This window comes from Lipotes vexillifer, unplaced genomic scaffold (genome assembly GCF_000442215.2).
Source record: "Lipotes vexillifer unplaced genomic scaffold, Lipotes_vexillifer_v1.1 scaffold732, whole genome shotgun sequence".
Lineage (NCBI taxonomy): Eukaryota > Metazoa > Chordata > Mammalia > Artiodactyla > Lipotidae > Lipotes > Lipotes vexillifer.
In genome coordinates, this window is record NW_006792596.1 from 1,768,328 (window position 1) to 1,782,281 (window position 13,954).

Consider the following 13,954-nt stretch of genomic DNA (forward strand, 5'->3'; position numbering starts at 1 on the left):
TAATCTTAGATTATATTCCTGAAGCACTTCCACTCCACTGGTGGTGAGATAATTAATGGTAGAAGAATTGAAGTTCTCATGAATTACAGTGGGAGAAAACAAAAATAAATAACAGGAAAAGCTTAAAATATCTTTCCATTTTCAAGAATAGTAAAGAGAACAAACTAAATAGCCTAATAATGATATATTGCTTATCTTATGAATGCTCTATAATTAATTTGCATTTACCATTCCTTGTCCACTGGGATTTTCTTTACCATCTCCTACTCTGCATTTTGATGAGTAAACTAATTTGCTTTGTCGCAGATGCCAAGCATTTTTTCTTTTATGTAGGTAACTGTTGAAATGTTCAGTATTTTTCTGATTTATAACTTGGAGTCCCTAAAAATCAAATCTAGAGTAACTTTGTTTTAATAAATTCTATCAGAAAATTTTGTAGATGAAGAAAATTATAAAGACACTAATCTGTATATAATACAGCTTTATGTATGGGAAATCTGCTCACTATTCCTATATTCTAGAAACTACTCTTTCATCTAATAGCTCTTAGGACGCTCTTTATATTGCTTTTCTTTCCACCTTTCTGACATTATTTTCCTATCTTATTCTCAGTATCTTCCTGGATTCACCAAAATCTAAACGTAAGCTTATCTATCACCTCTCCTTTGAAAAACTCATCCATTTCCTTAAACAAACTATTTTATTTATGCTGATCACTCACAAATTATTCCCACTTTGATGTTTTTCTGTAATCTCAAACTCAATTCATCTCTTCAAGGCCATTTTGACCCCTTGTTTCCAGATGTCTTCCAATACTGATTAATTTTCCTGTAAGTTCCATCATTCATCATTGCGTTCAGTGTCCACTGTTATATTACTTGGATGCCTCAAAGAAAAGGAAAAGTACTACGAAAATCTTCACTATTTTTTTTGTCTTTTAAAAGCAAAATGGAAACATAAAGCTTACTCTTGGGTCAACTTTTCTAAACCTATAAACAGTTTTCTCAGTATCTTGTCCACTTGGGGATAGTTTCCTAGTCTCTGTCTTGATGCCATGCCAAAAATAGGTCATTCTTATACTCCAGGTATACCTATCAACCCACTTGGTCCACTCAATTACCAACCAGTGATGACCATGTTAGTATTATCTCAGATAATATAAATGAAACAAAAATTTATTAAATTAGTCACCATGTATTACTTTTTAATAGTGTAATAAAAAACAAAAACAGTGAAAAGGAAAATTACTATGAGCTGCTGGAACCTGAAGGTGGAAAAGAGAGAATTTAGTACCAAAAGGGCATCATCATGAAAGTGGGTGAGGTACAGAGTGACTAATGTCAAAAAGAAATAAAGGCATGCCTTCCCACCTACCATACTTTTTTTTTTTTTTTGCGGTACGCAGGACTCTCACTGTTGTGGCCTCTCCCGTTGCGGAGCACAGGCTCCGGACGCGCAGGCTCAGCGGCCATGGCTCACGGGCCCAGCTGCTCCGCGGCATGTGGGATCTTCCGGGACCGGGGCACGAACCCATGTCCCCTGCATCGGCAGGCGGACTCTCAACCACTGCGCCACCAGGGAAGCCCCTACCATACTTTTTGTACTGACATTACTGTCCTGTATTCTAGACAATATTGCAGATTAACAGGCACCCACTAGGCCATCATACAACCCTATGGCAACAGCCTCATCTCCTGGGTAAAAACTACCAAATTCAGCTCCATTTCCCTTTATCTAGTCATTTTTTGACAAGTCTTTCGGACTTTTGACTAAGCTTCAGTATTCACTATATAAGGAGTTTTCAAAGACGTTGTAATGGGAGAACTAAAAGTTAACTGTATGTTGATGTGCATCCTTGGAGATACTGCTAGTCTGAAACTTGAGGAGATGCTAAGGTTGAAGTCACAGATTTGGGAGATATCATTGAAAGGACAGGTAGTAGTTAAAGCCATGGGACAGAGGTCAACCAGCAAAATGTGAAGAGTGAGACGAGACCTGCAGACAAAGTTTTCAGAAATACTTCTCTTTAATAATTTTCAGGTGGAAGAACCAGTGTGGTGTCTAAGAAGGAACAGTCAGAGGGGTAGTAGTGTCGACTGAAACAACATTGCACAACCTAGAAGTTGAGAGTTATGTGCAATTTTTTTCAGTCGACAGTAGGAAGGCAAAAAAGAGGGGTCTCCCCAGTTTCCTCAGATATTGGCTTGATTAGATTCAAATTGTAAAAGAAAATACAGTTTTGTAGTGGAGAAAGTGGCTAATAAGATGAGGTATTAAAATAGGTTGATGGATTTAGCAAGCAAGTGGTAGTAAGAAGTCTCAGATAGAACATACAATGAATTCAAAAGGATTAAGGAGCTAAAATTGAACTGCAGTGCCAGTATCAGACTTAACTTCCTCAGAGTTAAACATGCATATCTTAGGAAAAAGGAGTACCTCAGAGAGCAGAGAATAAGCCCCTTCCAAAGCTGTATAATATACATTTTTTTTAATCACCAGAGACAAATAGAAAAACAAAGAAGACACGAACAGGAAATTCACAAAAAGAGAAAGAAAAATGATACAAGTACTTTTTAAATATACTAGCAAAAAATAAAAAAAATTGAGTCAACCATACAAAAAAAAAAAAGAATTATATTGCCTTCAAAGTAGCATATAAAAATACTCTGACCATACCACTGAAAATGACTAAAAATACTGGACAAAATATTTTTAAAACATCTTTTGAAATGCATTACTGATCAGGCAAGAAAGTAAGGAATGCTTAGAAGTCAAAAAGGAAGTGAAAGCAGGAAACCAGGGCAGTAAGTGGAGCATTGAAACAGACTCTCACCCTGGAGGCATCCATATAACACTGCCAACCTTAAGCTTTGACCCTGTAAGTGGGATGATAAAGCAGAAGGGGCAGGAAACAAAGTCTAGGATCTGCCCAGAAGTTGGGGGTGTCATAGGAGATCCTGTCCCATAGAGCCAGAACCGCCCCCCAACAAACTGCACTCACAATGTAAAGATAAATGAAAAACAAATTTGCCCTGAAGAAGAGCATGGCATGGAAACTTTCCCACCCCCAGAACGGTGCTGGGAGGAAGAGAAAACAAGTCTCCCCTGAGAAGTGATAACCACAACCCAGACTGCAGCTCATGTGGAGATGTGGCATAAGCTGAGCATTTCTCATAAAATGGTTCCCAGTTGGTACAAATGTCTCCAGGCAAATACAAAAAAATCCCTGGAAAAAAATGTATTTTTCAAACCAGGAGTCAAAGAATTCCTACAGGTAAAGTCCAAGAAATATGACTGGTTAAAAAAAATCATAGGGCTTCCCTGGTGGCACAGTGGTTGAGAGTCTGCCTGCCGATGCAGGGGACATGGGTTCGTGGCCCGGTCCGGGAGGATCCCACATGCCGCGGAGTGGCTGGGCCCATGAGCCATGGCCGCTGAGCCTGCGCGTCCGGAGCCTGTGCTCCGAAACGGGAGAGGCCACAACAGTGAGAGGCCCATGTACCGCAAAAAAAAAAAAGAAAAAAAATCATTAAAAACAAAAGAAAAATAGGGTAGCATGAACTACAGCCAGTAGAATCAGAACCAAAGACCTCAGATATTGGGTTGATTAGATTCAAATTGTAAAATAATACATTTTGATATGTTTAAGGCAATGGTTCTTAACATTATCAGGCCCATGTCTACTTTGTACAATAAATATTTTTGTAATGACCCTATTCTTATCATGACAGAAATTTAAAATAATCTAATCTGCATATACACATTATATATGCATATATATATATCCCTTAAATATAAAATAGAGGAGAAAAAGTAATAGTAAAATAATGCATATTTCAATAAAAAATGCAGTAACAAAACCACACTAGAAGACATAATGAAATTGTCAGTGCTTGGTACTTGCCTATGATAAATAAATCTGGACTTAAGAGAAGCCATTCTATACAAGCACAGGAAAATAAAAAAGAAGAGGTACAGGGGAATACTAGAATAAAAATTAGTACGAATGTATATATACAACGAGAAAGGGAATGACCTTAATTGAAGCAGCATAACATGTCAAGGCAAATTTAACAACAATCAATATATAAAATATGAGAAAATACAACACTCTTCAAGTGAGCTAGACAGTATTTATAAGTGCAGTACCCAATTCCCCACGTTGTAACATGGTAGACAACAGTGATGAAGTACAGCAGAACACTTACCATGTATCTTTTAACTGTACCTCATGCTGAGACATAAATTCAGTGTCAAGTATATGAAAAGACCTTGGAAACCATACCCTTGAATAGGTGACACGGAATAGCTGACGGATTGGAAAACAAAACAATAATACAAGAGCTTATAGAAAAATTGTTTCTGAAGACAGTATTTCAGTAGGTCTGAAAAGCAAACTGCAAACTCAAAATAAATACTTTCTACATGCAATTTTTAAATCTCTATGTTACAGACAAATTAAGAATGCATAGGTTCAGTAGGCTCCTGACCATGACAGACTCACTGTTACTAGACTTCTTCAGTAAGCAACTAAACAACTGGAAAAGATATGTGAGGTAACTGTTTACAGGCCCTGGATGGGACAACTGGCAGTGAAAAACTGATGCTTTATGGAAGGAAAACATTCAAAATAAGCACCATGTGTGATCTGGCTTCCTGAGTAGACTTTGGGACTAAGGGTCAAAGAGAAAGAACCCAGGCACGGCACAGTGATGTTAATGAGCAGCAGAATGAATGATTTGAGCTAAAGGTTTATGAAGCAGTTGAAATTATGGAACAGACTACTGGATAGAAGAAATGTGTGCAAAAGAGAACCCTCTACCCCCATATACAGAATGAGACTTGCTAAGCACAGCAGAGAGGGTGCTGTTGTTTGGTGCAGAGATAACCAGATACCAGATACTCAAGGTCACAAAGTGCTGGAAGATATAGGAGTTCTACCCAGACAGGGTGGTAAGACCACACTGGATTCTTAATCCAGCACCTTGGGTATTCAGGTGAGATCCCAGTAACTCATACCTTAGGAATAAGGACCGTAACCCAGAGGAAAGGCTGCATCCTTTAGGACTAAACACAAAACCAAAATAGATCTACACTAACTTAGAATAAAAACAGGGCTGGCAGAATAAAAAACTAACAGTAATTCAATTGCCTACCAGAATAAAACTCAACACCTGTAAAAAAGATGAAAACCTAGATTCCCTACAACTATTAGCAGCAACATTCTGCACACACACAAAAAATTACTAGACATATAAAGAAGCAGGAAAAAAGCAGACAAGATAAAAGACCTTGAAAAGACCCAAAAGTTGGAAATAAAAGACCTGAGAACAGCTATGTTAAATGCGTTCAACAACAAAAAGGAAAAGAAGGACTTACTGAATAAAAAAAAATGGGGAATCGTGGCAGGGAAAAAAAGAAAACAAACAAAATAATCTAACTGGAAATTCTAGAACTGAAAGCTATATCTAAAATGAAAAGTTCACTAACTGGAAATTGCAGAAAAAAGTCAGTGAACTTAAAGATGGACTACAAAAGAAATAATATGAACTGATTTCAGATACAATAAAGGACTGAAAAATACAGAGTGTCTGTGACATGTGGGTTAATACAAAATAGTGTGTTATATGTGTAATTAGTCCCAGAAAAAAAGGAGAGAATGGAGCAGAAAGAAAAAAAAACTTGAAGAAATCATGGCTATAAATTTCCTAAATTTTATGAAAAACATCTTGGATCAACAGATCAAAAATGCTCAGAGAATACCAAACATGATAAATGCAAATAAAACATACCTTGGCACATGAATGATACTTACTACTGAAAACCCAAATAAAGGAGCAAGGGTAGCAAAGGGGTACATTTCACACCATGGAACAAAGAAATGAATTACATTTAATGTCTTCTCAGAACTAACCGAGGCCAGATAACAAACATCATCAAAGTAGTAAAAGAAAAAATACTTTTAATTGACTATTCTGAATCTATTAAAATATCCTTCATAAATGAGGATATAATAAAGATACCTGAGAGAACTTGTGGCCAGCAGACTTCCACAAGAAGAAATGCTAAAAAAAAAAAGGAAAAAAAATTTCTTCAGGCTCAAGGGAAATGCTACCACATGAAAACTTCAATCTACACAAAGAAATGAAAAGAACTGGAAATTGGCAATGTGTACATAAACATAAAATACTATTTATTTTCTACTCTTATTTACTTCTAAGATAAATATCAATCTAAAGCAAAAGCAATTACACTGACTTGTGGAATTTACAAGTTATGTCAAAGTAAATATATGACACAATAAATAGCACAAAGGATGACACAGGGGTGAATGAAATTATCCTTTTCTAAGTGCTTACATTTTACAGCACATGAAACAATATTAAGCAGAAAGAAAACAGGGAATGAATAGAAAGAAAAGTGAGAAAAATAGCAAACAAATAGCAAAGTTGTAGACATATCTAACTATGTTAATAATTAAATACAAATAGTCTCAATTCTCCAATTAAAAAGCAGAGATTGTCAGGTTTGATAAAAACCAGGTTTTTAAAATCAGTTTTTGATTTAAAAATCTGGTCTGTTTCCCTGGAGATCTCTGACTATTATACCTTCTATCTATTAAAGAAATTGAATTTGTAATAAAAAAATTTTCCACAAAGAAAGCTCCAAGTCCAGATGGTTTTACTAGTGAATTCTATGTTAAATAAATTATACAATATTACAAAATAGTTTTCATTATAAGGAGGGAAATTGTTTATAAGATCTAAATGATCCTAATACCAAAACCTGACAAATACATTTTAAGAAAATAAAATTATATACCCATATCCTTCATGAACACACAAATCATTAGCTGAATATTAGCAAAAAGAGTCCAGCAATATATTAAAAAGATTATGTATCATGAGCAACTGGAGTTTATCCCAGAAATACACATCTATTGGTACTATCATTGAAGTCAATTAATTGACTTAAAAGTCATACTAATAAAGGAGATAAAAACACCTGATCAGTACATTCACAGAAAAGCATTTGAGAAAATCCAACATTCATTCATGAATAAAAATTTTCAGAAATTAGAAATAGGAGAAAACTTCCTCAACCTGACAAAGGACTATCACAAAATACTGAACACTCTCCTTCAAAGAATGAGGATGTCCATCACTTCTAATTAAAATTTTATTCAAGTACCTAGTCAGTGCATAAGGAGAAAAACCCCCACAAAAACAAAACAAAAAAAGGAAAGAAATAAAAGTCATTAAAGATGGAAAAGGAGTTATCTTCATTTGCAGACAACATGATTATTAACACATAAAATCCTAAGGAGTCTACAAAAGATAACAGAATTAATAGATAAATGCAGTACTCAAGAAATCAATTGTATTATTATATACTAGCAGCAAACATTAAATAAAATTTAAGGAAATTATATATAAGAGCATCCAAACACATAAAATACTCAAGAGTAATTTCAACAAATGATATGGAAGGCTTTTAATACTAAAAACTGCAAAACGTTACTGAGAGAAATAAAAGAAAACTTAAATAAATTGTTATGTATCAGGTTAATGAATCCAAAGACTCAAAATAAGATGTAAATTCTCGCCAAACTAATCTATAGATTAAATGCAATCCCAATCAAATTTCCAGTTTACAAGCTCATTTGTAATTTCTATAAAAATGCAAAGGACCTTGAATATCCAAGGCAATTTTGAAAAAGATTAACAAGGTTGGAGGACTGATACTACCTTATTTCAAGAGTTACTGTAAAGATACAGTGGGGTTCTTCAATCTCGGCACAATGACATTAGGCCAGATAATTCTTGTGGGGGCTGTCCTATGTACCGAAAGATTTTTTTATCAGTATCCCTAGCATCTAACAACTAGATGCCAGTAGCAACCCCGCTCCTCAACGGTAACAACCGAAGATGTCTCCAGGCATTGCCAAATGTCCCCTCAGGGCAAAATCAACCCCAACTATCATACAATAAACTAGATAGGGTGGTACTGGCATTAGGATGGACAGATAGGTTAATATGAATCCATAAACATGCTACCTTTGTGCAGCCAGTTGATTTTCAACAAAAATTAAAGTTGAAATTAAATCAATGAAACAACGCAAGTCTTTATCAAAAAGGTAAGGCACTAGTAAGCCGCATAGCACATGGAGATCAGCTCAGTGCTTTGTGACCACCTAGAGGGCCGGGATAGGGAGGGTGGGAGGGAAATGCAAGAGGGAGGGGATATGGGAATATATGCATATGTATAGCTGATTCACTTTGTTATACAGCAGAAACTAACACAACAATGTAAAGCAATTATACTCCAATAAAGATGTTAAAAAAAAAGACATTAGTAAAATGTAGATAGGACAATGTGTGTGTCCTCTGAGACTGTCTCATACACTGAAATCATCTAACATTCCTACAAAACCATAATTACCCCTTCCCATTATTGACTAAAGTGGAGGAAATGATCAAAATACCCTTTCCCATCACTGACTACCATATGTAGGGAAAATAACCAAAATCTCCACAAATTTCCAAACACCTTCTGTGTGATAGGACCATGCTCACTGAAAACCATTAATCTAAAGAAGTAACAAGGGATTGAAACTATGGTCAGGAGCAAAGACAAGCAGATTTGAAAAAATAAACAGAACACTCAGAAATTTTTTAAAAAAAGAGTAATTGGAACTAAAAATTCAATGGATGTCTTAAAAAGTAGATCAGAAGTAGCTGAAGAGAACATTAAGAACTTCTACTTCCAGCAATGTGACCAATTCTCCAAAAAATGCATGGAAAAAAACACACATTTGCATGCATTGCTGGGCTTGCAGAAAGCTGGGCTTGTAGAAAATAAAGGTAAGAGCCTCCCCAAATAACCCTAAAGGTAAAGTTAGAGCAAGGAGCAGTAAGCTATAAGCAAACAGGAAAGGCAGGGCTTCCCTGAGGATGGATAATAATATTAGTGCTGTAACAGGTGACTAGACTGAGTCACAGGGCCAGCAGCATCTTAACTCTCTTCCACACCGAGGGATTTTTGAAATTAGTTATAATGATGAAGGCTATGGAAACCCATAGTTCCAGGCAGAAGCAAACACAGTTACTTCTAGAGGAAAGTTTTCTCAATTTAAGCCTGTACTGTTTCCATAGATATAATCAAACATGTATGACCTCATAATCAAAGATAATGAGACACCAATAAATAAACCACCATGAGGTAAGGTCAGCAGAAACAACAAACTACCAAGTTAGACTTCTAAGAACTTTATTGGAATTGTCAAAAACAGCCTATAAAATAGCTAGAGACAGAGGTTTTTTTTTTGTGGTACGCGGGCCTCTCACTGCTGCGGCCTCTCCCGATGCGGAGCACAGGCCCCGGACGCGCAGGCTCAGCAGCCATGGCACACGGGCCCAGCCGCTCTGTGCATGTGGGATCTTCCCGGACTGGGGCACGAACCCATGTCCCCTGCATCGGCAGGCAGACTCACAACCACTGCGCCACCAGGGAAGCCCCAGAGACAGAGTTTTTAAAGAAATAGAAAGAAAAAGATGAAGTTACAAAAATGAACAACCAACAAGAGACTAGCAAAAATAACCAGGCATATTTGAAAATAACAAACTCAACAGGACTATTTGGTATTGAATCAATACTGCTGACATCTCAAACTCAGTGGAATTATTAAACAGCACTTAGACACAGATAAAGGTTAGACTAATAAACTAGAAAGTAAATATCAAGAAATTACATGGAACACAACATAGAAAGATAAGATAAAAATGTAAAAGAGGGACTTTCCTGGTGGCGCAGTGGTTTAGAATCCTCCTGCCAATGCAGGGGACATGGGTTCAATCCCTGGTCTGGGAAGATCCCACGTGCCACGGAGCAACTAAGCCTGTGCGCCACAACTACTGCGCTCTAAGCCTGCAATCCACAACTACTGAGCCCATGCATCGCAACTACTGAAGCCCACAAGCTGCAACTACTGAAGCCCGCACACCTAGAGCCCGCTCTCCACAACGAGAGAAGCCACTGCAATGAGAAGCCCGCGCACTGCAAGAAAGAGTAGCCCCCACTCACCGCAACTAGAGAAAACCCGCGCGCAGCCATGAAGACCCAACACAGACAAAAATAACAAAATTTTTTAAAAATTTTAAATAAAGAAAGGAGAAAGGAGAACAACAAGAGAAAGAAAGGAAAATAGAAAAGAAAAAAAATAGGAAAAAATCCAGTCTGAATAGATAGCACAAAACCTGTAATAAAAATATATCAATAATGGCATTAAATGTGTACAGACTAAATGTACCAGTTTAAATACAGACTTCAGATTAGATTTTAAAATATAAAAATCAGATATATGTTGTCTATAAAGGACATATAAAACAAAATAATATGAACAGCTTGAAAAAAAAGAGAGGAAAGAAACTATATTATATCTTATATAGCCCCCCACACAAATTCATATGCTGAAGTCCTAATCATCAATGTACTTGGGGAGAGAGCCTTTAAAGAGGTAATCAAGGTGAAATGAAGACTTCAGGGTGAGGCCTTAATCCAAAATGACTAGTGTACCCTTATAAGAAGAGGAAGAGACACCAGGGATATGTGTGCATCCAGGTGAGGACAAAGTGAGAAGGCACCATCTGCAAACCAAGGAGAGAGGCCTCAGGAGAAACCAAACCTGCCAACACCTTGATCTTGGACTTTTAGCCTCTAGAACTGTGAGATATAAATTGTTGTTTAAGCCACCTAGTCTGTGGTATTTGGTATGGCAACCTTAGCAGACTAGAACGTCAGACAAATATTAACCAAAAGAAAGCTGGTTTTATTAGTATACACACACACACACACACACACACACACACACACACATTTTTTTTTTTGCGGTACATGGGCCTCTCAATGTTGTGGCCTCTCCCTGTTGTGGCCTCTCCCGTTGCGGAGCACAGGCTCCGGACGCGCAGGCTCAGCGGTCATGGCTCATGGGCCCAGCCGCTCCGCGGCATGTGGGATCTTCCCGGACCGGGTCACGAACCCTCGTCCCCTGCATCGGCAGGCGGACTCTCAACCACTGCGCCACCAGGGAAGCCCTGGTTTTATTAATATTAACAGAAAAAATATACTTTGAGGCAAAAATATATTCCTAGGAACAGAAAAGGATGCTACATGATGAAAAATAATTGAATTTATAATTTAAATATTTATATATATACATACAAAAATGGATAGATCTAGAAGGAGAAACTGACAAATTCACCACTTTAGATACTGATTATGCAAACCAGCTGAAGAGGACATTTTATAATAATTTGGAGGAAATTTGAATATGTTATGGGTTTTAGATAAGATGAAAATGTATAACAATAGAAAAGAGATTACTGGCTAAAAACTTACCAGGTTATGAAAGAGCCATATATTTAGGCAAATATTGATACATACATATGTAGACAAACACACATACACACACAGAGACATTGGGAATATTTACCAACAACTAATTCTATACCACACAGGTGCTTGAAGCTAGATATACAATGATAAATAAGGAAGATCAGATCCTATCCTCATGGATTTTATATGTCAAAGCAACTCAGATTGTAGGTCTCATGGGCTTCCGCTCTTTCTGACACACACTTCTTTGAAACTTTAAAAAAGTCCTTTGAGACAACTAAACACAAAGCTAGAACTCGACATTCCTTAGTAATTCAATTACAACTAGGTGTTCCCTGGTTGTCTATTTCTTTGATTCATTAAAAATGGCATTTTTTTCTTCTTTTAAAAATTGTTATTATTGACATACAACATTACAGTAGTTTCAGGTATGTAACATGATGATTCAATATTTTACATATTGTGAAATGATCACCCCAATAAGTCTAGTTAACATCCATCAAACAGTTACAAACATTTGCTGTCTTGTGATGAGAACTTTTAACATTTACCCTCTTAGCAACTTCCCCAATATAAGTGCATTTTTTTTTCTTTTAGGTATAGCTACTTAACCTAGAGAGTCCTATACACCTTTTACATCATTTGTAAAACAGTCTTACATTTTATACCATGTACTGAATCTCCTAAGGAAACAAAAGTGGCTAAATCAACATTTCTCTGATATTTTGGTGATCTATGTCTGACTTAAGAAAAAAATTTTAAGAAAGTTAATGAGGCCTATAATTGATCTGATAATATAAAAACTGATTTTAAAACATTACACATCCATTTAGTATTAATTAAAATTACTAACTATAAAAAATGCCATTTCAGAAAATAGAAAACAGTACATGAAAGAAAGAATATCTAAGCTTCAGATTTTTAAAAAAGTAGTATTAGATAGCAAGCATATCGTATATTGATCATTTGGAGAGGCATGTGGTCAAGTTTACAGTTCCGAGTTCTGGCCAGGTATTGCTCAGCATCCCACCAACTGGACTTTGAAAAGCAGCCTGGCCATGCACTGTGAGACATCAGACTTCCTTCCTGAGCCAAAAAAAGAGTGATTTTTTTGTTTTTAGCATGGCTCAAGTGTTTGCAGTCATGATAGCTTTTTAATTTTTTAAGAAAATATAATTTAAAATGAGTAAAGGGTCACCCAGAATTTAATTAAACAGGCATACCTATATAAAATATACCTAGAAGAGACAATGCCTTCAAGTACTCCTATAATTTTCAGTCTGTGATGGGATTATTTATCTGCTTTTTCTATTTCTACTTTTAACAGTTTAACTGCTAGACTATTCATAATACATATACCTACAGCATTATTTTTCCTTCTATCTTTAACAACACCTTTCTAATATATCATAGATCCAAATTTTACTTATTACACAATTATAGATATTAAACATCAGAGGTAAATTATTTTTAATAAATATGAAGATATTAAACTATTGCTATTAAAGTAATATCCAATGACTGTATTAATTCAATTCTTAGAGCATGAAAAAAATAGATCAAAGTATATGAAGTGATAGTTTACAGTTATGATTAGATTTATGGCTTTACTATAGAAATTTAAATTTCTATTTATATCAATAGTATTGTTCCTCAGATTTATCAACTAACTGTAAGGATTCCTGTACCTCAGGAATTTCATGAATAAAATAACTTGAATTCCTATCCTATCAAAATACCAGTGAGATTCTCTTGGTAGTGACAAAGACCTGACAAAGTGATATTAAAGTTTATCCAGAATTGACATGTACACACTGCTATATTTAAAAAGGATAACCAAGAAGGACCTATTTTATAGCACAGGGAACTCTGCTCAATGTTATGTGGCAGCCTGGATGGGAGAATGGATACATGTATATGTATGGCAGAGTCACTTTGTTGTGCACCTGAAACTATCACAACATTGTTAATCGGCTATGCTCCAATATAAAATAAAAAGTTAAAAAAAAATAAAGTTCATCCAGGAGCTACAAGAATATTTTAGAACAGTAATAAAGGGAGATTTGCTTTCTAGGTACTAAAAGGTATTACAAATACAGAGAAATAAAGACACTTGGTGGAAGAAAAATCAAGACAAACAATACAAAATTGGAGTCCTGAAACACACATCTTAGAAATAACATATAGAAGAAATCATTATGTAACAAATGAGGCTTCAAGTTAATGGAAAGAGTTCAAACAAGAGATACTGAGTATGGGGAAATTTAGAATAAAGCTTTATTTTATGTAAAGGTATAAATTAAATTTTAGATGGATTTAAGAGTTAAAAGAAATAAACCAGAAAAAATATAGAAACAAAGGCAGGGGCTTCCCTGGTGGCGCAGTGGTTGAGAGTTCGCCTGCCGATGCAGGGGACACGGGTTCGTGCCCTGGTCCAGGAAGATCCCACATGCCATGGAGCAGCTGGGCCTGTGAGCCATGGCTGCTGAGCCTGCGCGTCCGGAGCCTGTGCTCCACAACGGAAGAGGCCACAACAGTGAGAGGCCCGCGTACCGCAAAA

The 13,954-nt window shown here is 36.2% G+C and overlaps 1 protein-coding gene across 3 annotated transcripts in view; it reads right to left on the minus strand.

Moving 5' to 3' along the window:
- LIN28B (lin-28 RNA binding posttranscriptional regulator B) overlaps window positions 1–13,954 on the minus strand; it is a 116,015-nt gene that overhangs the window by 18,741 nt on the left and 83,320 nt on the right. The window contains exon 4 of one of the 3 annotated variants that reach the window (XM_007465771.1): window positions 6,024–6,065. The exons of the other annotated variants lie outside the window; for them this stretch is intronic. Coding sequence (XP_007465833.1) covers window positions 6,024–6,065 — 42 coding nt within the window. The remainder of the gene's footprint in view (window positions 1–6,023; window positions 6,066–13,954) is intronic. 3 annotated transcript variants of the gene reach the window in all.